Source organism: Eupeodes corollae, chromosome 3 (genome assembly GCF_945859685.1).
Source record: "Eupeodes corollae chromosome 3, idEupCoro1.1, whole genome shotgun sequence".
Taxonomy (NCBI): domain Eukaryota; kingdom Metazoa; phylum Arthropoda; class Insecta; order Diptera; family Syrphidae; genus Eupeodes; species Eupeodes corollae.
In genome coordinates, this window is record NC_079149.1 from 30,883,646 (window position 1) to 30,908,788 (window position 25,143).

At 35.1% G+C, this 25,143-nt stretch overlaps 1 protein-coding gene across 2 annotated transcripts in view; it reads left to right on the forward strand.

Moving 5' to 3' along the window:
• Positions 1–1,186: 1,186 nt before the first annotated feature.
• Positions 1,187–25,143, forward strand: part of LOC129949273 (uncharacterized) — a 174,515-nt gene continuing 150,558 nt past the window's right edge. The window contains exons 1-2 of one of the 2 annotated variants that reach the window (XM_056060628.1): positions 1,189–1,340; positions 1,419–2,060. In XM_056060628.1, coding sequence (XP_055916603.1) covers positions 2,023–2,060 — 38 coding nt within the window. In that variant the 5' untranslated portion in view covers positions 1,189–1,340; positions 1,419–2,022. Of the gene's footprint in view, positions 2,061–25,143 lie in introns of both variants that reach the window. The other variant, XM_056060627.1, reaches the window with a different exon arrangement.

A 25,143-nucleotide genomic window follows, 5' to 3' on the forward strand; every position in this document is an offset into this window, starting at 1 on the left:
ATTTTTGAACATAAGAAATTAAAACTTTCAAAAAATAATTCTATAATTGCTAAAAATTAATTTCCGACTAAAAATCTAGATAACAAAAGATATTGCAATAAAACTTCTTTTATCATATGCAAGAATATTGCGGTTAGCTTCTAATTAATTTAAAAAAAAGTCCAAATGACTTATTTTTCAAAATGCAAAATCTATAAAAATTACTTAATCGTTTGAAAAAAAAATATTTTACTCAAGTATCTAAAGATATTGACTTCAAACTTTTCTATCTCACAAAAAATTGTGTTGTAAGACTTTTAGATATATGGACAGACAAAATAGCCAGTTCTTTCAATATTGCCCTGCCCATAAAATTACCTTTAAGATGAATTTAGACGTACTTATGCCAATTGTAGAGATTATTTGTTCTGCCACACAACAAGAATGCTTAATGCCTAAAGAAAACAACAGTTTACCTATTCCTTATTTCGGCTAAACCTAACTTGCTCCATTATCCCCTAACTTCTACCTATCGGTGACTCTTTTATTTTTAGGTATCTACCGGCACAGTTCCAAAACAAAAACAATACGCCAACATCAACACACACACCCACCCGCAATCGAAAACACACACACAAAACAAACATCACCCAACTCCCCGTCCCCAAACATATACCAATACAGTAAATGCGCATGACCCAAACAACAACAAACTTCCAGTAAAGCCACCTGCTTAGCATCACCTCTTCCTCCCACTTCCACTTCTCCAAAACAAATTCTCAACATAAGTAAACTGTACGTGAGACAGCTGATACCACCACCGCTGTCGCCACTGATAGTGCTCCAGCACCAACATTCCAATAAACCAACAGACAAGTTCGAAGGCGCTCCAAACTACATTAAAAACGTAAAAAAAAGAAAAACAAAACTTCCAAGAAAATCCCCAAACCGGCTCCAGCTGCATTCGTTTACACTTCTTCACATAACTGGAAGGGCCCATAATGAATGAATCCTCTTTCCAGCTATACAAATCCATTATGGTTTTCGTGAGTGCGTCTTCACTTCACCGTAGTTTGATTCGAACTCAAGCCATTGGAAATTTGAATGGAAGTTCAAAACGGTGAGAGTGTTAGCAGCGCCATGCCATGCCAAGAGCCGAAGTGGTGCTCCAAGTTCCAAACGGGTGAATTTTCGTTAAAGCCCAACAACTCCGAACACAAGCTGCTTCGGTTTCGGTTTATTTTCCGTTTCTACAGAAGTTCAGTTTCAGTAAGTTCAGTCATAGTCAGACAGAACGTGAGTGAGTGTCTTAAAAGAAATCGTACGTGCGTCGCTGCCGAGAGTTTTATCGAATTTTCCCAGTTAGTTGTCAAACTCAACACAAACACACTGTGTTTTGATGCATAAATAAACAACGGTATTTTCATTATTTATTTCAGGTGCAAATAGAGAATATTGTAAATTTAACGGTGTTCCAATCCAACCCAATTTTAAATTAGGGTACGACGATACTAGAAAATAAAAATAAATATCCTGCTGGGAATTTCAATTTTAGACTTACAAACCTTGTGGGGTTTCTTTCCTCACATCCTTGTCCTGAATTCCCAATACGAGGAGGTAATTTGTGTCTTTTACGTCGCAGACAAGAAAAATAAAAAACAAAAACGGAATTGAAAAATTGTTACCGTTATCGTACCGTTAGTCGTTGTCGTCATCGTCATCGTAGTTGAAGTCCGAAAAAAAGTTATTACCTTCGAAACGTCACCGAGCACGACTTCTCTCAGAAAATAAATAAATAATTCAATGCGGGTGTTCCCTTAGATAAAAATCCATCAAGTTTCTTCCGAGTGCTAAATGTCAGCTGGTGCGTTCCAGCAGAAGTGCAAGCGAGAGCGAGAGTGAAAAAAAGTGCTTGTTTTTTTTTTTAATTTTTAGTTCCTTTTTTCGGTTGTTTTTGGGTTCTCTATCGTGAACGTGAAGGATTTATTTGTTTAGCACAGGAATTCCCGTAAGCTTAAGGCAAGCAAAGGCACCATCATCATCATGGAGGTGTGCTGTTTAAAAATGGCATCGCGGTGCAAGTGAGTACCTATACCTACCTAGCCTACCTACATACCTACCAAAGACCTAATTTAAGTTTAGTTTTTAGGTTTAAAAATAAAATATCCTTTGAATAGCTGAAAAAAAGAAATGATTTAATTTAACAAAAGGAAGCGAAAAATTAATAGACAAAAGGGATGGGAAACCGTTATAAGTGTTTCCTCTGCATAAAGTTTTATCTGCATGGGACGTATGTTTTATTTTTTAACTTTTTGAACCAACAACTTTCTCGTCCTTTTGGCAATAATTACAACACATACCTGCCTCGAAATTTTACCCTTGTTCGTCTTCTTCTTCCTGCTTTGTAATTGCTTTCTGGATCTAGGTGGAGATCTGGGGATGGAGATTGAAAAAGGGTTCTTTTCTCGTTACATATGTTAACCTGCTGCAGGGCTATGTAGCTATGGATATGTACGAAGTACGTCAAAGATAAAGAAGATAAGTGTGATTACGTCTACGACAATGATCATTGAAAAAAAAACAGAAGATGACACACAGACAAATCGTGCCCAAAGATGACATAAACAATATAATTAGTAGAATGGTTTGAGTTTGAAAGGGGTTGATTTTTAAAAGCATCATAAAGGCACTGGTCGTTGGTTAACAAAAGCTGTAGGGTTTGTTAAGTTCATTCAAAAGCAGGAAATACCCATACTACCTATTTTATTGTATCTTTGTGTTTTAATTTGAAAACAAAATTGAAGAAAATGAGGAATGTGTATATTTTTCAAGAGGGTTTTTTTTAAATCTTTTTGCTGCATAGGAAAGAATGCAATGATGCAAAGTCTGAAATGAAGTGGTTTTGATTTGCGCAAATTCACACAATTTTTTCGCTTATAGAAATGAATGGAAAGGATATCCTATATGTTTGTTGGTTTGTAGGTACCTATACAGTTGTTATTATTGGGGTGCGTTATGCGGATAAAACTTTGGCTTGACACAGTCAGGAATGTTGAAAATGGGTTAGCTTCGCATTTGAAATTTGTATTTATTGTTTTGGAAAAAATTGAACTAAAAGAAAGTTTTAAAACAACATTGAGAGGAATATTTGCTTTTTAATTCTATTTATGAAGTCACCTTACACGTTTGAATATGGTTCAATAAAACATTCACATGATAGACTTTTAATCCAGGAATGTACTTTGATCAAATTCAGTAAATAGGAACCTAAATTTGGAAAAATTGAAAAAAATAATTTAGATAAAAGGATTTTATATGGAATCTTTCTAGAGTTAGAAAATTATATTTTGTATTTTATTGCTGAAATGTGAACAAGCTATTTTAATAATACCTACATGCTATTCCTTTTGTTAAAATATAGAGAGGTTAAGGTGCGACCCACTTTGTTAACTTTCCATCCATAACCGTCTATCAATTTGTCTCAAGCTCTTACAAAATATTAATAACAATATTTTGGGTGCGATACAAAATTTTAAGTCAATATTTGTCTATGTTTTCAAAATAGGTAGGTACTTGAGCTAAAAACCAGTCTTTATCAATTTTTTGTTCTTTTTGTATGTTTTCGTGTTTTGTAAAAATAGTTGTCAATTGAATTATTTTAAAAAATTAACTTAAAGTTAGCAACAATATTTGCAGTCGAAGAAATAAGTCTAATTTTTATATTTGCTTTTGTTTCTAAGATAACCACTTTTTACCAGTTTTAAGTATAATTTTTTTAAGGTTTTAATTGTTATTAAAAATTATTGGATTTTTCTAAATAAAAATAACTAAATTTTGTTAACAACAATATTTTTCTTTATAGAATTAAATAGTTTTGAAGTCAATACCTTCATTTGTGCTTACCAATTTTTATTTATAGTTCGTAAGGTTTTTTTTGTTTAAAAAGCATCCATTGAATTTTTGTAAAAATTTTACAAAATATTAAACATAATTTTTTTTAATAAGATAAAATCAATTTGAAGTTAATATTTTTAACAAGATACTCGAGTTGAAAATCAAGTGTTACCAACTTTTAATACTATTTTATTTTTCGTAAGAAAACTGTCCCTCCGATTTTTCTAAACATTTTATCAGATTTCAAAAACGAGTTATTCTCTATGCATTCATTTATTTTGGAGGTAATAAAATATTTGTGTAAATTCACAAAATATTTGAGGTGTAAGATATTTTGTTTTAAATCTTTGATTTAGCTTCCCAAAGAAAGTTATTGTAATGGATCCGATTTGTCAAATTGAAAATTTTGACATTTCACGACGTTTTAAGGTCCCTTGAGTCGAAATAAAAGATGCCTGTACGTGCGTGAGTACGTACGTTCCGTGTGTACGTCGCGTCCGTACGACCGTATGTCCGTACGTTCGCGACGTTTTCGTCGTTCATAGCTCAAGAACCAGAAGAGATATCAACTTCAAGTAAATTTTGTTATACAGGCAGAAAGATGCAGAAAGGGCTTTCAAGAAAATTGGGTGGGGGGTTTTTTACCATAGCAGTTTTAAAAAAAGGTGAACATTTTGGTTAATCCTAAATATCTCATGAACCAATGACGCTAGAGACTTGAATTAAATTTTATATTATATATTGTAACGTAATACAAAACAAATATATTTTTGGAAAAAAAATCCAATTAACGGTTTTTTTTATAAATAAAAAAAACTGAAGAAAAAATTGTCACCTCTAAAATTTTACCACCAAAATATGATTTCATCTCCAAAACAATATTGTGCAACGAAGAAAATTTTAAGAAAAAAAAAATTGACATTTTTTTTAATAAAAAATAAAAACTTAAAAAAAAATAATTAAAGTTGGTAAAAATTGATTTTCGATTCAAATATCTTTTCAAAACGTTGAGATATTATGGTTTTAAATTACTTTTATCTTGCAAGAAATATTGTTGTCAACATTCAGTTAAATTTCGAGAACAATCGAATGGACAGTTTTTTTTTACAAAAAATTAAAAACCTTAAAAAAGAGTTAACAAAAGTTGGTAAAAATTGAATTTCGACTGAAATATCTTATCCAAATTTTGAGATTTTGGCTTTTAACTAATTTTATCTTATAACAAATATTGTTTTCAACATTCAGACAAATTTTGAGAAAAATCTTATTGACAGTTTTTTTACAAAAAATAAAAAAACTAAAAAAAAAAATTAATAAAAGTTAATAAAAATTTACTTACGACTCAAATAGCTTTTCAAAAATTAAAAATATTGGCTTCAAACTTATTTTATTTCACAGAAAATATTGTTTTCGATATTTAGTAATTTTTATATAAAAATCCAACAGTCCGTTTTTTCATAAAAAATAAAATATACAAAAAATAGTACGCAAATTTGGTAAAAATTGCTAGGAGTACATATAGACAAACTTTTAAGCAAGATAAATCGACAGACGGGATGGGAAGTTATCAGTGTGGGTCGCATTCCTCGCATTCCTCTTTTTTTTGTTTTTGTATGTTTTCGTGTGTTGTAATAATAGCTGTCAATCGAATTATTCTAAACAATTAACTTTAAGTTAGCAACCAAATTGGCATATGAAAAAATAGGTCTAATTATAATATTTGCTTAAAAATAATTTGTGCCAGTATTTAGTATCATTTTTTGAAAGTTCTTATTCTTGTTAAAAATTATTTTATTTTTCTAAAAAAAAATTCCTTATGTTAACGACAATATTTTGTAAGAAATTAACTAATTTGGAAGTCAATACCGTCATTTGTACTGACCAATTTTTAGTTATAGTTTGTAGGGTTTTTATTTTTGTTTAAAAAGCGTCCATTGAATTTTTGTAAAAAATTTACCAAACGCTAAACACAATGTGTTTTTTTATGAGCTTATATTTTTAACAAGATATTCGAGTCGAATTCGAGTTACCAACTTTTAATACTATTTTATTTTGATTTTAATTTTTCTTGAGAAAACTTTCCCTCCGATTTTTCTAAACATTTTATCAGATTTCAAAAACGAGTTATTCTCTATGCATATATGTCTTTTAGAGGTAGTAAAATATTTATGTAAATTCACAAAGTATTTGACGTTTAAAATAATATTTTCAATTCTTTGTATTTTTTTCAAATTCGTATATTTTTAGTATCACGCTATAATGTAAAATATAAAACCTAATTGAATTCACTAGCGTTATTTAATTTGGGAGATATTTACGGTCAATTCAATTTTTCACTTTAATAAAAGTTTACAAAGTATAGTACTCATGTGTATTGAAATTCAAACAAAATTTATTTGAAATCGATATTCCTGGTGGTTTTTAAGATATGGCCACCGAAAAAATATATCCCGAACCTATAGACAAACGCAGACTTATTTCTAAAAACCTTTTATATTCTAGGGACTTTACAAAAACTTCCTCTGTGAAGTTAAGGAATTAATCGATTAGCTTAACAATTAACAGTTGGTCCTTTTCATTAAATTCTGCTCAAGAAATTGACATATCTGTATGTTCTTGATTACTTCTTGAATTTCAAACTTCAATCCGTTGTGGAGCAATAACCAAAAGTTTGAGTGCATTTTATTACAAAATCCTGGTGACCAATTATGTGGTAAATTCTTTCAGAAAAAACTGGCTGGTATGCGGCCCACACTGATAACTTCCCATCCCATCGTTTGAAGATTTGTCTTGCTATAAATAAAGGTTCGTAGGTTTTTGGGGTTTGTTAAAAAAGTTGTTATAGTTCAATTATTCTGAAAACTTAAAAATTTCCAACAATATCAATATTCTGCATTTGCATAATGTAGTTTTATTTCAAAATCTATTTTTCATACTATTTTTAGTAGGTTTTATTTTTGTATTGTAAATTTAACAAAACGTTGAAAACAATATTTCTTATAATATACAAATAGTTTGAAGCCATGGTCTCAAGTTTTTGAAAAGATATTTGAGTTAAAAACAATGTAGCTCGGATAATAAGGAATCTCGATTTATTCGAAAATATATGCCTCAAGACAAGGTGTAATGGTCATCTTCTAATGAGCCCAACCATTACATCAGTAGTCGAAGGGGTCAACTCTTAAAAAAGTATTTCCAAAATAAAAATCACATCCCTAAAAACATAAAAAATCACCCTTTACAAAAAACAATCGCTGTAGGATCTTTGTAAGAGAAAATAAAACAACCAAATGAAACGAAAAGTAGTTCTATGCTTAACTCTTACATAAACTTGGCATGTCCAATAGTTTAAAAAAAAACACAAAAAGTTAAATTGCTCCTATGTACAAAAGTCCATTCTATTCGTGTAGAGGGGAGTTAATTTCGTTTGTAGTACATAATTGTAATAAGCAGACCCAAAAACTATTCCTCTAGAAATTTTTGTTGTTAAAATAGCGTCTATCCGAAATAAACGCCATTAATTTATTTCCATGATTTTTAATTTATTGTTTCGAAGAAAAAATGACAAGAGTCCAACTCGAACTCAAACTATTTGACCTGTCAAATTGACATAAATACAGACTGCTATAATTTCGTTGTTATATATTGATTCCTATAACCTTTGCTCTTTTCAACTTAATGGTGCATACTTTTACTAAAGTTTATAGGTATGGTTTTATTTTTAAGTCAAGTGAAGCCCTCACTTGATGAAATTTATAACTCGATTTGACAAATATTTTTCCATTTTTATTGTTTTTTTCTGACTTTCATAGCCTCTTCTGAACCGACTCGCATCTAAAATACCAAATCTATTTTTAAAATAAATTCTTGAGCTTTTATAGACAAAATTTATTTCTAATAGTCCTTAATGATGACCTAATCGTTTTGTCGCCCACTGTAAATACACATTTCCAGCCTCTCATCTCGGTTTTGATCATTGTTTTATTTCCTTTGTCATATTTAGTATGTGACTTTTGTGTTTATGTTGCTTTGAAACTGCAGATACATACGTATGTATATTGGTTCAGGGATTTCTGTTTTCTTCGAACCGAACCAAGCGCACTCCATTTGTAGCGTCATCAAGTCGTCGTGGTGTCGTTGTTTCTAGCTTTTCTTTGTGGCAATCATTACGTTCGCTTATTTACGATGTAAACAATTGGCAGCTCGTTGGATGCCGCCTGGTATTTGTTATCTTTTCAATAGCACCCTCTTCTTTCGAATACGATTTTTCTTTCCTTCTTTTTAATAAAAGACTGCTCTTGTGGCACAAACTGTGAATTAAGTGCCATCTGCAGGGGCTGTTAACGGCTTTTATGAGAGCACTTCTTGTCACTGGATTGCCAGTACCAGAGAAGGTAGTACCCAAGCTATAGGCACTCAATATAAGCACATTCACCACACATCAGCAGCAGCAGTTTGAATCCGAAGCAATACAGAAGATCGACACGACTAGAGTGTTCGTCGAGCCTTCAAACAAAGGCACATTATGATGGTGAAACGCACCTAAATCCACTCGACAAATCCATCTTTCTCCCTCATTCGAAACAACATCCCAGTCCAAAAAGTAATTCTTCTCTTTAATGGCAAAAATATGCAATTCCTTATTTTGTTTGTATTATTGGTTATTTCGACTTTATGCCATTGGGCTCTTCAAGCCGCCTGTTTCTTAGTTTCGCCTATACCTCTGCCCCTGGGTGCTGCCAATCATTTCAGAAGTGTTAACTGGGTAAGTTTTGCAAGTTTATTTATGCCCCATTGTTTATATGATGGCCATTAAATTAACGAGTGGCTGTTTCTGCGCTGCTGCTTCTGCTTCTGCCACTTCTGCAGTTATTCAGCTACTTCTGTTTCGGTTGTTGTTTGTCTGAAATGTAACTGACTGCGTGCCATCTCTGTGATGGCGCCTCAACGGTGAATATATTTAGGCTTTGTTTATAATGCAGTTAATGATGGCAAATCCACTTCTTTCAAAGACACTACACAAATATATTATGTTGATGTATGCATGCCATGCGGGAGTATCAAGGTGACCAGATGTCTGTAATAAACAAAAATTGGATTCTGTCGTTAAAAAAATGTTCAATAACAATTCATTCTTTTAAACAATATAAAGACCTTACCTTCAGCATTCTGTTTACTTCAATACAAAATTTCAAGTCTACAGGAAACATAAAAAGTACTTTACTGTAAATTTATTATATGCACTTTTACATGTATAAGTACAGGATGTTAAGTTTAATTGATTTGTAAAGAAGTTGGAATTTAGATTTTCTGGAGGCATTTTTAGAAAATGAAGGATGAAATATACTTACAATCTTGCTATCAAAATTTTAGAACTTCAGTAAAATTTTATATCAATTACGTGATAATCAATCAAATGGGGTGGCGCAACAGTCCGTTGTGAAATAGGGCCTAGTGACTTACAACTCTCAACCATTTCTGTGTGCGAGTACTGTTGAAGGATTTGTCAATTCCTCGCAAGAGGCAGTACCCGCGCAAATTATTTTTTTTTTAAATTAAGGTGGCACAGGTAGGGATTGAACCCAAGACCCCTTATATAACAGTCCAACGCACTTTTTTTTTTAAATTCATTTTTATTAATTTATTCTTAAACCTATCTTAAAGCCGGACAAAAATTCATAAAAGTTAAACTATAACACTAAGATCTATTTTAACTTCAATTCAATTTTATTTATTTTTGCATTAATTAGAAAATTTAAAAAAATAATATCAATATCTTTTTTATTTTTACTTAAAAACTACTTAAAATAAGGTCCCTAATATAAAACTTAAAACTAACTTAAACTACCTATTCGATCTATAAACTACGTTCGGACACAGCCCTACTGAACCGAAGGAGCTCTGCTCCGCCTTGCGCCATGACGTCCCGATTGTACGGGTGTCGCCTATCCCCGGTTCTTCGTCTGACGTGGTAGATTACGCGGAACTGCCTATCTATCCTGTATCAGATCGCATTTGTCTAAAAAGATGAATGCCTCTGGTGGAATGAAGCCGCTCAAGCGTGCACTTTCAAAATGCTCTACATTCGGATAGAACGCCCTGAAAATCAAATTGTTGGTCGAAGACATAGCTTTTGGAATGTGACCTCGAACGAGTTTTATCACGAAATTGTCAATTCTGTTGATTCGAGCCCCGTTGTATAGGACCTCGTTAGAATAGTAATGCACATAAGAAAACTCGGCTGTTCGAAATAAGCCGGTACAGCGTCGTAAACACTGCCGCTGAAACACCCGAAACTTCTCCATCTGGCAAGGGTCAACGTTGAACCACACAGGACAACCATAAACGATCATTGGCCGTATGAGGGCCATGTAACAAATTACCTTCACTCTGGAGTCAAGTCGACTGCTGTAAAACAGCCGTTTCGTCAGAGCGAAGGCTTCTCTGGTGCTGATCAGAGCAGCATTTATATGTCTGTCGAAATATAAATACTGATCTAACCAGATACCGAGGTACTTCACTACACTTTTGCTCGCTAATGGCCGCCCGTGAAGATCAACGATGACCATCTTGCGCCAATTCTTACACGTATCCCTCGTGGCCCTATCCAACGGAGTTTATTTTCAGTTTCCAGTCGCCGCAATATCGCTGAATCTTGTCGAAATCACGCTGCAAGAGAATTCTAATAACCTCAACCTTTCGGGCCGTTCTGTATGCAATTAGATCGTCGGCGTACGCAATTGCCTTAGAGCAGATCGCTGGTGTAAATGCTGAAGAGGATCGTCGAATTCACCACTCCCTGTTGAAGACCATTTTTAATTGAGAATGTTGTGGTAGAAGTTACATTGCCACTTTTGACAACAAACTTTCTACCGTTAAGCATATCATAAATTATATACAACAATGGCTTGCTTATGCCAAGCCTGCTCAGTTTTAGGTAAAGACCCTCTAACCATACGGTGTCAAAGGCCTTTTCCAAATCAACCAGAACAGCACCTGTGCATTGTTGTTTTGATTTATTCCATTGAATATCAGAATAGAGTTTAGACGCAGCATGAATTGTGTCATGACCCGCCTTGAACCCGAACTGTTTATCCGGAATTATTTTGTTGTCCGCAGCCCACTTAGTCAGAGCCCTATTAATGATTTTTTCGAAAACTTTGCTGATGCTCGGAAGAAGACTTATCGACCGAAGCTTTGACGGGTAGGAGTTGTCCTTTCCCTTTTTCGGGAGAGGATGAACCACAGCGATCTTCCAATGCATTGAATAATATGCATTATTCAGTGCATTGTTGAAGAGTGTGGTCCAACGCACTAACCATCATGCCACGGGTACTACGTGATAATAGATTGGTATAAAGTTCAAATGTATAAATCGAAAAAACTCCAAACCTAATTATTGCTGTTTCGAATATTTTGCGTCAAAAAATGACGCTTTGATATATGTTAAAATTTTAAGAAGAATCGAAATGGCAATTTTCTTACAAACTAAAAAAATAGTGCTAAGAGTTGATAAAAATTGATTTTCAACTTGAACATCTTGTCAACAATTTAAAACAATTTCTTGAAACTATTTTATCTTTTTTTATAAACAAATTTAATTTTCAACATTAAGCAACATTAAAAAAATACAATGAGCAGTTTTTTAAATAAAAAAAAAATTCTACACAAAATTGGTAAACTCTGATGTTTCATTCGAATATCTCGAGAATAAATGAGTGATTGACTTCAAAATTGTTTCATTCTATTGCTGGCTTTAATGCTTTGAGGAAAATCCAATAGACTTTTTTTCATAAGGAATATACACTTTTAAAAATTTTTACTGAAAATGGTAAGAAAAAGTTTTCGACTACAAATCTCGAGAGTCAAAACATGAAAACCTACAAATTCAACCAAAAACTGATAAGAAATAGTTTTCTAATCAAGTAATAGGAGAACAAAGAAAAATATTAATTTGAAACTTTGTTTACCTTACTCAAAACTTTTTGAATAATCGACAGACGGGTTTGAATGGAAAGTTTTCAGTACGGTTGTCATCCCAACCTTCTAAATTTGTATTTAAAACTTCGAAGAATAGGTTTTTATCGTCCGATATATTTATATTTTAGAAAAATACAGGATTATTCATTTTGCGGTTTCAAAAGTAAACGTTAAATAAAAATTTGTTTTCGTGATATTTCTTTCGTTCAATATATTCTCGGTATCGGGGTGAAGCTTTGGTTATATATATAAATTGACTTATTTATCAAGTAATACTATTATTTTAGTGCATTCATGTAGAATTTCATATAAATGTGATTATTATTTACCGTTAAATCTCTATTTAAACAGAATCATAATGGCAACTGAGACGATGATGGTGAAAATTGAGCATCGCGCTGTAATTAAATTTCTCACTAAGCAAGGAAAAAGTCAAAAAACTATTCATGAAGAAATGGTGGCAGCTTACCAGGGTTCCGCACCTTCATTATCAACTATGCAAAAGTGGTCAAGTGAGTTCAAGAGAGGCAGAGAGAGCTTTGAAGACGACCCCCGCTCCGTCGCCCCGGCTAGTGCTTGTACGGGAGAAAGCATCAAAGAAGTCGAAAAACTTGTTCTCGAGGATGCCCGAATAAAGGTGAAAATGATGGCAGAGATCACCAAGCATTTCGACTGGTACCATTCACACCATTCTTCATGATTATCTTAACCTTTCAAAGGTCAGTGCAAGGTGGGTGCCACGAATGCTCACAGCGCCTCAGAAAAAAGTGAGAATCGCATGCTGTAGAGAGCTTTTGGAGATGTGTAGTGAGAACGCGGACGGTGTTATGCATCGGATTGTTACTGGGGACGAAACATGGTTTCACCACTATGACCCTGAAAGCAAACAAGAGTCCATGCAGTGGCATAAAAAAGGAACAGACCCCCCGAAGAAGTTCAAAGTCACTCCGTCTGCCGGGAAGCTCATGGCCACAGTTTTTTGGGACTCAAAGGGAATCTTACTCATTGAGTACAAAAAAAAAGGTGAAACCATCAACCCCAAATCCTACGCTTCCACTTTGCATATTTTGCGGGAGGAAATTAAAAAGAAAAGACGGGGTAAACTCGCAGCGGGTGTGTTGCTTCTTCATGCCAACGCTCCTGTTCACACGGCGGCGCGAGTTTCCAAGGCTGCTGTGCGAGATTGTGGTTTTGAAGAAATTCAACATCCACCCTATAGTCCAGACCTTGCCCCTAGTGAATATTTCCTGTTTCCGGATTTGAAAAAATGTCTTCTTGGAAAAAGATTTTGATGATGAAGAACTCAAGTCGGCAATAAATGGGTATTTTGAAGGGAAAGAGGAAACTTATTTTTTGAGGGTTTTAAAAAGCTTATCTCAAGATGTAACAAATGCATTGATGTTAGGGGAGATTATATTGAAAAATAAAACAATTTAAATTGAATTCGCATTTTCCTTCATATAGATACCGAGAATATATTGAACGCCCCTCGTATTAATTTTGAACGTTGACATTATGTGTGAGACACTACATCATTTAAAAGACCACCACGCGAATTTTTTGAAAGCATCGATTCTTTTGAGATAATTTTCGACCACTTTTTGACACATATTGGTTAGTTTTTAAGTTCTCAAGTGTTAAAGGTTTATCTCCATTAACACGGTCTTTTGAATAGCCTCACAAAAAAATCCCAGTGGTGTCAAATCTCATGATCTTGGTGTCCAGTTCATACAGCCATATTCGCTCGAGTTGTGTGGCATGTGGTAACGTCCTGCTGAAACCACATATTCTTCAAGTCGTTTTCTTCAAAAGCAGGCAAAAAAGTCGGTGATCATATGACCATAATGCTCGTTCCATCGTCGTTTTCGAAGAAGTAATGTCCAATCACTCCTCCGGTAAGGACCAAAGAGCGCACCAAACAGTGACATTTTGTGGCTGTAATGGCCTCTCTTAATTACTTGGGGATTATTCCCAAAACCCCAAATACGACAGTTGTGTTTATTAACATCCCCACCGAGTGAGAAATGTTCTTCGTCGTTAGAGAAAATATTTGGTTGAAAAATCGCCGTCCACCACTTTAAGCACCCAGCTGGCTTCAGTTGTTGAGTGAGCTAGACTTTATACGGATATATATAGGTGAACATCCAAGTACAAGATACGCTATAATGTGCCGTAAGACAATCCTAAGTCCTTAAAAAAGCTAGGAATTGACAGAGTATTATCCTCGACAATACTTTCTGTTACCAGCTGTGATATTTTCAGTGGTACGGACGAAACGATGATGCGCAGGCCTTACAATGTCTGTGACCAATCCAGGCCCTTTAAATTTCTTCACAATTTTGACAATTTTGACAATTTCTTGCGTAGTTGAACGATTATGTAGACCATAATGTCCTCTTAAAGCAAGATATGTGGCTGTGGCAGAATCAGCATTTTTTTAAAGAGTTATAACAATTTTTATGCGTTGTGCGATAGTAAAGCGATCTATATCGTAAAAGTCACACTTTCAATTGAAAATAAAATTGGTTTAAAAACTTAGTTTGACAAATTTCGAATTCCATTTCCATGGATAACTCGTTTTTTGGGCACTAATTAGAAATTAGAATATATTAGAATACTTTCATGCTAAAGGTATTTTAAGAATTTTTTAAGTTAAAGTGGTTAAATTTCAACTCTTTAAAACGTTCAAAATTATTTATAGTTAATGAACATTAGCACGTACAACTGATTTCTTCATATTGACACGTAAACTGTTTCAACGCAACGCGTACATTTTAATAAACTTTCGAATTCAATCTCTGAATTCTTTAAGGTTTATATTTAAATGTTTTCTCCAACAAAAACAAGTCATGAAATGTTATGTTTTAGCAGTTAAGGTATGGTCGAAGTCTTACTATAATGATTAAGCTTTGTTCAAATTTATGATGAAGTTGATATCGATAACTTTCTTTAACATTCTTTCAAATAAAAGTGCTGCCCTTAAAGAGTATCAATTTGATAAAACTTAACTAATTTGTCGTTAATTAGTAATTAGTTACTTGCGTGATGGATTAAACATTTGAAGAAATGTCTTATGCAAAACAAAATTTTTGTACAGTAAAGAAAAATTCAAACTTAATGATTTTCTACATTGAAGAAAAATTATTTAAAATACGTGTACAAATTTAATTATATTTGATTTTGCATTAGAAACAATTCAAATAGAATTTAAACAATTTTCAAATTAAATATATAATTCACAGTAGCTCTTTGTAGCTCGGATTATATGGAGTCTCGATTTATTCGAGAAAATATGCGTCAAGACAAGGTGTAATGGTCATCTTCTGATGAGCCCAACCATTACATCGGGGCGAAACGCATATATGAACACCTATGCTGGTTTATTTTTATTTTCATGAATTTAAATAAAAATTTCATTTTCATGATTTTAAATCATATTTATTAAATATATTTATTAAAATAAAAGATCATTTTTAAATGTTCATTAATTTGTTTAATGCAAAATTCTACTAAACCAAATTTCCAATTTCTATAGGTTTTTGTAATTAGAACTATCTAACTTACATCTAATAACTAAACTACATTTAATACTCGTTTAAATTTTACTAAATTAATATCATTTGTATAATGGAGGTGGTGAATTTGATTTAAAGTGGATTGCAAGTTGTAGATAATATTGTTAATCTATGGAAACCGTATTCAGTATTGTTCGTTTAATTGTTCCCAGTTAAACTCTGGGAAAAATTTATTTCCGAAATCTACTTTTTAACAAAATAGATTTGTACGCCTGCTTTTTAATTTAGCACTAACAATTTCAAAAAAAAAATAAAAATAAGAAACAAATGATTGGCTAACAAATTAAATGTCATATCGTGAAATAAGATGAAACAATCTGCACTCGTTTCTGGAATATTATGTCACCTCACAAAAAAATGTTAGTATCAAAAATGAAAAATGACTGAGTAAGCAATTAAAAGTATTAAATTTTTCGAAAATCGGTGTTAAGAAAATGTTTCAAATTTGTCACTCTCATTAAAACACTACCTTAAAGTTTTGAAATTATCAAGTGCTAACTTTACTGTTTTATGTTTTTATAACCTTAAGAACTTTAGTGAGTTTTGCTTTTTTATTAAAGACTGAACATTTGTTAGAACAAATTTCGGGATAAACTTTTTTCTTTCACGAAAAATTCAATATAAAATGAATCCAAGTATTAAGTCTTTAAAAATGTTTGAGTTGGTATAGTTGAGTTCATGAACATTTTTACATGGTGAAAGAATCAGCTTTTAAAAACTTAAATTTTCAGTTAAATAAAAGAACCCGTAGTAAAGTAGTACCCGTGGCATGATGGTTAGTGCGTTGGACTGTCATGCCAGAGGTCTTGGGTTCGATCCCTGCCTATGCCATCTAAAGTCTTTTCACGGGTACTACCTCTTGCGAGGAATTGACAAATTCTCCGAGAGTAACTCTTGTCATGAAAAAGTGCTTTCTCGAATTCGGAATTCGCCGTTCGGAATCGGCATATAAACTGTAGGTCCCCTCCATTCCTGACAACAATACTCGCACACAGGAATGGTTGAGAGTTGTAAGTCACTAGGCCCTGGTTCTTCATGGACTGTTGCGCCACCCAATTTATTTATTTATAAAAGAACCCGTACAAAAAATTATTCAAAACCTTTCTTTGTACCACTGAAATTTTCGTCAATTTTATTAGCTAACAAATAAAAATGTCAGAACTTTCTAATTTGCTTATTGTCATTTTAAATTTAAATAACATTTTTTAGGTGAACATTTTACCTATTTCAAAAATATTTAAAATTTCGACAGGTGACAATGTTTTAATTCACAAATTGATAGTTACCAAAATCTGTTCCATAACCAATTTGACAATTTTGTATAGTTGTAGGAAAATGCTCGACAATCGTCATCTTTTCGTTTCAAAAAGAATTTGTCAAGTATTTTTCCATAATTTTCAGGAATTTTCCGACAAATTTCGATTGACAATTCTTTTATGAAATCCAAGCAAAATTACAATTTTTATATTTGTTAAAATTATTAGACAATTTTTACATAAAACTCATTTACGGTCAACACTTGACAGTGAAAAGACCTAAAATAATACACGATATACGAGGGGTCAAAAAGTTCGGGGAAGGGGGATGAATTTTAGCACACTTTTATTTTTCGTTTCCAATATACTTTTCTTAAGCCTAATGCACTTTTCACATCGGCCGAAAATTTAATTAATGCGTTCGAAAAAAAAACGATTTGTCAAGTCCTTCAAAATAAGCCGAAATTGCCGTATTCACCTGTTTACCATCGGTAAATCTTTTTCCACTAAATCCTATCTTCAGATTTGGAAATAAAGAATAATCGAAAGGGGCTATATCTGGGCTATAAGATAGGTTATTCAATTAACTGAACCCGAATTTCTGCAAGGCAGTGTCAACGCAACGTGGCTCTTGTGAACTAGTGCATTGCCTTACAAGAGCAGAACACCTATTGGCCGTTTTCCTTTTCTTTTTTCTATGATAGCTTCTTTTAAATTGTATGAGATGTTTGCGTAGTATTAGCTGGTGAAATTTACACCCTTTTCTAATTGTAATCAATAAGCAAAATCCCCTCCGAATCCCAAAAGACTGCAGCTATGATTTTTCCAGCCGATTGTAATACCTAAAACTGCTAAGGTTGTGCTTCGCACTTTTTCGCAACTGCATTCACTCATGTTTTGAGTCAGGCTTAAAAGCCAGTTCTATTCCTCACCCCTTAAACGATTCAGCCGTAATACTCGTACTTCCAGGAATGCTCATCAGTTTACCCTTGAGCTCAATTTCGGGGGTACTGTCAATAATAGAGATTTTTTCTTAAATCGCACATCCAGAATGTGGAATACTTTACGGAACTCTATCTGCCCCTCACATTTTAATGTTCAACACTTTATTACTAATGTCCACCAGTATCTCTCAAATCCTTCCCTATTTTCCTAAGGCTCGCACTCTGTTTAAATAGAAACATACAAAGGGTACTAATAACCCCTTGAGTGCCTATAAATTATAAACAAAAAATTAAGATCCCAAATTTCATCCCCAGTTACAATTTGGCCAATACAGTCATCTCTCGTTCTATTAGAGATATTCAAAAGCTCACGAGAAGACTTTACTCGCTCTCGGTTCTGAACAGTTGAAAACGTTCTCGGCACACACTTTGCACTGACCATATGTAATAATCCAACCATTTCTGCAAGTTGTAAATCATTGTTTTCCCACAGCAATGGTCCCCGTAAACAGTTGACATATTTTTCAAAATTATCTGAGGCGATTTCCTTTGCTTAGTCAAAAACTTTATCACTGCCCGATTGCCTTTCTCAATCAACAAAAGCTCAAACACTAATCACCTGATTTGATCAAGCTCAACATACATTTCCCTAATAAATGTCCAAACAATATGAACTACAAATATTTCCCACAGGGCTGCTCCAATACTCTAATCCACTAACTTTTTGACCCACCCTAGTATTTTTATGTGAAAGTGATGGATTCTTAGTTGGGTCTTCGTGTAATTCGTCGTTGGCACCCTCGGAATTTCAAACAAAGAATAAATAATGATTTCGAATCATTAAATGGCCTAGAATGTCGTATCGGAAAAACAGCTAAAAGGTGGTTTCAGTCCTTGCTTGAATCCCTTGCGTTGAGACTTTTAGCTAGTTCTGCGATATCCTTCCATTTATTAACCTTCATATCAAAACTCAAGGTTTCACTAAGTTTTGCGAATAAAATGTCCTTATTTTCTAAAAGCAACTTTAGACAACTTAATTTTAGAATGTTAGTCATTTAAAAATTTTCGATTTGTTTTAAGTTTATATTATTCGCTTCACTGTTTAAAAATAAATTACAAGCTTTGAAATTTTAAAATTGAAAGAGTAAAAACGTTCTATTACTTCTAACATCGGCAAAATTGGTCGGGAAATGATTAAAATTAAAACAAAATAGAAAGGTTTCAATATTTCATAGTTTTTCGATCATAACACATTTCAAGATTATACAATTTTTTTGACAAATTTTTCACCTGTCAATATTTTATGAAATTCAGATTTATCAGGCAAGTGTGACAAATTTGTGATGTTCAAATGGTAGACATGTGCATTCAAGAGGACACAAGCGTCCATAGGTTTTTTCTTAAAACCAACCTCTGTCTATCAACTCCTACTCTCACCTCCACGTGGTGAACATCGGGTGCCTAGTACCTCAACTGGAGATTAGGTTCCAACCCCAGTGGAAAGTTGTTGGGGGCAGCAAACGAGAGAGGTGGGGAGAGGTGTTTCCACTAAGGCACCTCTCCTTATCCAGACGGCAGCGGAGGAATTCCCGAGATGGAATCAACGGTGGCGTCTACAGTTCCAGTAAGGTTGAACTACTTAGTGAACACCTTATAGGGCTTCTTCGACTTATTCGGAGCCCAGGCCTGTAAGGAGCGGTTTTATCCGGCTCCCCATCCTTGGAGTTATACTTAGGATCTGGCCCTCCAGGTTGGAGGTTGTGCGTCGGGGTGACTTCATGGCCACGTAAAAGCTTTCAAAGTTGCGAAGCACCAACAAGCCTCGGATACGGACGGATTTACTGTTGACAACCAACGCAAACGAATAAAGGACAACGAACTTCGGATATGCACGTGGAATGTTAGGTCCCTTAACAGACCACGTGCGGCCGAAGAATTAGCGGAGGCCCTAGAACGATATAAAGCAGATATCACCGCCATCCAGGAAATACGATGGGATGGGCCGGGCAAAAAGAGGATGAAAAACTGCGATATTTACTATGGTGACTGCTACCACGAAAACCAACAGCGCTTATTTGGATGCGGATTCGTCATTGGAGCCAGACTTAGGCAGGAAGTCTTGAGCTATAGGTGCATCAATGAGCGCCTCATGACCATACGCATCAAGGCTATATTCGGCAACATTAGCCTGATATGCGCGCACGCCCCCACAGAAGAGAAAGACGACAACACCAAAGATATGTTCTTCGAGCTCTTAGACAAAACATATGAGCAGTGCCCTAGCTACGATATTAAAATAGTCCTGGGCGATTTTAATGCCAAGCTAGGAAGGGAAGACATCTTTGGTGGAATAATCGGGAAAAACAGCCTGCAAGACAACACTTCCGATAATGAATTCAGGCTCATAGATTTTGCTGCGGGGCGAAACGTCATGGTAGCCAGTACGCGTTTTCCACACCTCAACATCCACAAAGGAACTTGGACTTCTCCAGATCAATCTACCGTCAACCAGATTGACCATATTGCGATCGACGCCAGACACGCTTCCAGCATTATGGATGTACGAACTTTCCGAGGAGCGAACATCGACTCGGACCACTACCTCGTTGTAGCCAGGGTAGCACTTCGGATTTCCAGACCCAAGGCAAAACAGGGAGGTGCTGGGAGAAGATACAACGTCGAACGGCTACAATCGCCAGAGATCGCCAAATCCTTTTCCGACCGAGTGACAAGTAACCTCTCTCGAAGTTCTCTGCCGCCAACACAATGTATCGAAAACCAGTGGCAACATTGCCAAGATGCAATCAGAGAAGCCGCCTCTGATGTGCTGGGTTTCAAACAGCCACCAACAAGGAACCCCTGGTTTGATGAGGAATGTCGGCAGGCAAATGCAGCCAAACAACAGGCACGCAAAGCGGCGCTGCATAAAAGGACGAGAGCTGCTCGTGAGCTCTATGAGCAGAAGAGGCGAGAGGAACGCCGACTTTTTAGAAGGAAAAAGAGAGGGCATGAGAAGCGTGCGGTCGGAAGATGTTGAGAGGTATAAAAGCAGGAATGAGGTTCGAAAGTTTTATGAACAGGTGAAACGAAATTCACAGGTACATAAACCTAGAACCGAAGGCTGCAAAGACGAAAGTGGAAACATCATAGTGGAACCGCAGTCAATGCTGAGGATATGGAAGGACCACTTCTGCAGACTGTATAACGGCGACGAAGAACTGAATCCCGCTGTCAGGCAGGATGACCCATTCGATATAGACGACGAAAGCCAACAATCCCGTCCTCCCGACTTAGACGAAGTAAAGATTGCAATATCTAAGTTGAAGTCTAATAAAGCCGCTGGAGCAGATGGCTTGAATGCCGAGCTCTTTAAAGCAGCTGGAGATAAGTTGGTTAGGAGCATGCACCAACTTATCTGTAAGATATGGTCGGAAGAAAACATGCCCGATGAATGGAACCTCAGTATTGTTTGCCCGATCCTAAAAAAAGGAGACCCTCTAAACTGCACCAACTATAGAGGAATAAGTCTACTTAACATCGCCTATAAAATCTTCTCTGCCATAATATGTGAACGTCTAAAGCCCATCGTCAACAACCTGATAGGTCCTTATCAGTGTGGTTTTAGACTAGGAAAGTCCACAGTTGATCAAATATTCACATTACGGCAGATCCTGGAAAAAAACTCAAGAACACCAAATCGACACCCACCATCTTTTCATCGATTTCAAGGCCGCATATGACAGCATCTACAGGGACGAGCTGTATAGAGCCATGTCTAGTTTTGGCATCCCTGCCAAACTCGTCCGTTTGTGCAGGATGACCATGGAGAATTCACGCTGCTCCATAAAGGTTGGAAACAACTTAACAGAACCTTTTGATGTCAAAAAAGATTTTAGACAAGGTGATGCGCTGTCATGCGATTTTTTTAACATCGTGCTTGAAAGAATAGTGCAGAGCTCACACGTCAACACTAGAGGCACTATCTTTCAAAAGTCTGTCCAATTACTGGCATATGCTGATGACATTGACATAATCGGAAGAACTCAGCGTGATGTCAATGGGGCTTTTGTGAGTATTGAGGCAGAGGCGGCAAAAATGGGTTTAACGGTTAATGAGGGCAAAACAAAGTACATGCTGTCGTCTAGAAAGGACATACAACACCGACGTTTTGGTCAAAACGTCACAATCGACAGACGTACCTTTGAGGTAGTCAAGGACTTCGTCTACCTAGGCTCCGCTGTAAACGCAGAAAACAACACCAGCGCTGAGATCAAACGCAGAATAACTCTTGCTAACCGCTGTTTCTTTGGACTAAGAAAGCAATTGAGTAGTAATGTCCTCTCTCGAGGGACCAAAGTGTTGCTATATAAGACCCTTATCATCCCCGTCCTGCTATACGGTGCAGAAGCATGGACCATGATAAAAGCGGATGAAAGCACCTTGGGTCGCTTCGAGAGAAAAGTTCTTCGTGTGATCTACGGTCCCGTATGCATCGAAGGGGAGTGGAGGAGAAGATGGAACGACGAACTGTACGGGCTGTACAGCGACGTAGACTTAGCAAGAAGAGTAAAAGTCCAACGACTAAGATGGCTGGGTCACGTAGAGCGCATGGAAACCAATGCTCCGGCCCGGAAAGTCTTCGAATCCGCACCCACAGGACAGCGCAGTAGAGTAAGACCGCGGATCAGGTGGCGCGCACAAGTGGAAGGTGACCTCACCCAACTTGGAGCGCGAAACTGGACACATCTAGCTAGGGACCGAGCTAGATGGAGAAGTTTGTTGGGTGAGGCCCTAGTTCACACAGGACTGTAGCGCCACCTTAAGTAAGTAAGTAAGTGACAAATTTGTAGAATTGCCACCTGAAATTTGTTTGAACTAGATCCCTGGTGTCAATTCACTTAATCAATGCACAAATATATCAATCTAGATTCTCTTAGTGCTATTAAGCGTCGAAGACTGTAAAAAGCTCAAGTTGACTTTTGATCCTGTTTTAATGAAAACATCGATAGAATTTTAGTTAAAGTCTCGACTCTAGGTCATCCACCTAATAAAAAATTCATCTGGAAACTGTCAATGTCAAAACTGACAAATAATACATTTTCAAAACTAAATCATATTGAATGTGCAATTTCACACGTTTAACAAGTTTTTAAAGAAAAAAGTAATTACAATTTCACAAAAATAGATTTCACCCTCATTAAAGATTCAATAATTTTAATTAGTCAATGTTGTAGGTATAAAGGTGCAGCAAAACTACAAATTCTACAAAAATAATGTAAATTTGTTTCACCCTCGTTTCTCCACTATACGATTACATATATATGTACATATATAAAAATACCCAAATATGACATAAGCGTCGTGGTGTCGCGCCGCGTTTCGCCGCATCATTTCGTTGTAAGCAAGTTTAATGTTAATCAAATCAATATGGCAGCATTGGCAAAGCAAATATAGGCTCACAGTAGCTTTCAATTTATATTTATCATTCTGTCACTTTGTATTTTATTTGCAGTAATTATTTTACACCAACATTTTTTAATTGGTCATCATTAATCAATAAATCGACACAGTTGACTTGACAGTGTATACACTTCACAGTGCATAGACATTGGCGCAAACAATATGACATCACATTTGATATAAATATATAAAAGGTATAAAAATAAGCTTAGAAATAATAAAAGGTAAATCAATAGATCGAACAAAGTTTAATGAGCTTCATTTGACACAAATAATACCTAGGATAGAATGGTGGCGAGCGACGACGCTGTGGGTGACTTTCATACCTTTATAAATCTCAAATGTCAACGTAAAGGTACATAACTCTTCGCGTCTCTGTCGAAGTCAGTCTTCGTAAAGTCTTTAAGAAGTCATTGATCACAATAGAGGATTTTCTTTAACTTAGCCTTATTTAAGCTGTCATCAGCATAAAAACACTCGATGTAACTTAAAACCTCATAGCGACTTATTCTTTCATGGGATATTCATCAGGAACTAAATAAAAATGCACTGCACTTATAAGGGGAAGATACCTAACCTAGCCTATAGAAGGTGTAGTTTTGTAAGACAAATTTCTTTCCTTCATCATCTATCAAGATGCCGTAAAAGTCTCGACTTACTAAACAGTCTTTATATTATTTTTGTTTTACAAAATGAAAGTCACACATTTTTCAACATTGAGCCATACAAGAGCAACAACGTACGACCTAGTTTTGGTTTTTTTGTTTTTAATTTGTACCTACCTTAATTTTCAAGTCTGAGATGGAGGGGGTGGGTTGGATTTTATATCAGGTTGACTGAACGCACATTTTTGTTGCTGCGGTGATGATGGGTAAAACGGCAGAGCCGATAATATGTATAGGCATGGGTACATTAAAACCCCCTTTAAAGAAGCATGTTAAGGCGATTAAATACAAATTTTACAGCAGGTGCACGCAAACAATAAAATTTATATACTCGTAGCTTTCAAGCCTGTGGTGTGGTGCGAGTTTATGTTAATACCTATCAAAAAAAGTCTTCAAGTGTTTCGAATTCACTTTTAATTTCACGCCAAGTCATTCCGGACATTTGAAGCAGTTGCCTTAAAGTATTTGTATATCTATGTATGTGTATAGGTATAAGCCGGCCTCTGTGGCAAGTGCGCATATATTATAGCCAATAGTTTTTACATCACCTTTCCGTTTTAATCTGCAAGAAGATATTTATCATTGAAGCATGCTTTGGCTGAGACTCAGGCTGATACTCAGACTTCAGGCAGACGCAGATAAACGGCCAGACAGATAGACATGCGCGTTGAACGTTAGCGCAATAAACTTCCGGAACATATTAAGTTACGGTGCGTCTTATTAAAATTCCCTTTCAGGCCTATCGGCCAACAGGTACAAAAAAGAGAAAAAGATAATGAGAATTTTAAAGGAGTTACCAAGTGTTTAGGTTTTTTTTTTTTTTATTTTTTAGATTTGTATCCTATAGAATTCTTTTTTTGACTTTTGAACGTGGTGTCAGGGACTTATCAGATTTCACCTGCTGTAATATAGCATATCACTACTAACAGCTTTTTGAAATATTTAAAAATGTGTTCTAAAGGGTTGCCAATTCCCTGGTTTTATGGAAGTGAGTAGCTTATTTTTAGTTTTTTAACTATCAGGTGAAGATGCGGTGTAGAGAAATCATAGAAAAACAATAAACCAAGTTAAAACCCTTTTACACTCATATAACTTGAAATTTCACAATTTTGTTGTAAAAATGATAATTTTACTATCAATATGTGCTCATTTTAACTTTGAAAAACATTTTCACTGTCAATCAAATCTAATCAATTGAATAAACAAGACTCATCCATCAGTCATTGATGAGGCTCTTATCGGTCTTTAATATTAAAAAACTTAAAACTTTGGTATTTGTTTGAAAATTTATCGCTATTTGTTAACTAGCCACTTGAGTTTCTTTGTTACATAAGCAATAAAAAGTGAGTTTTCAACTATCAGTGTATTTCGGGGTTGCCATATTATCTTG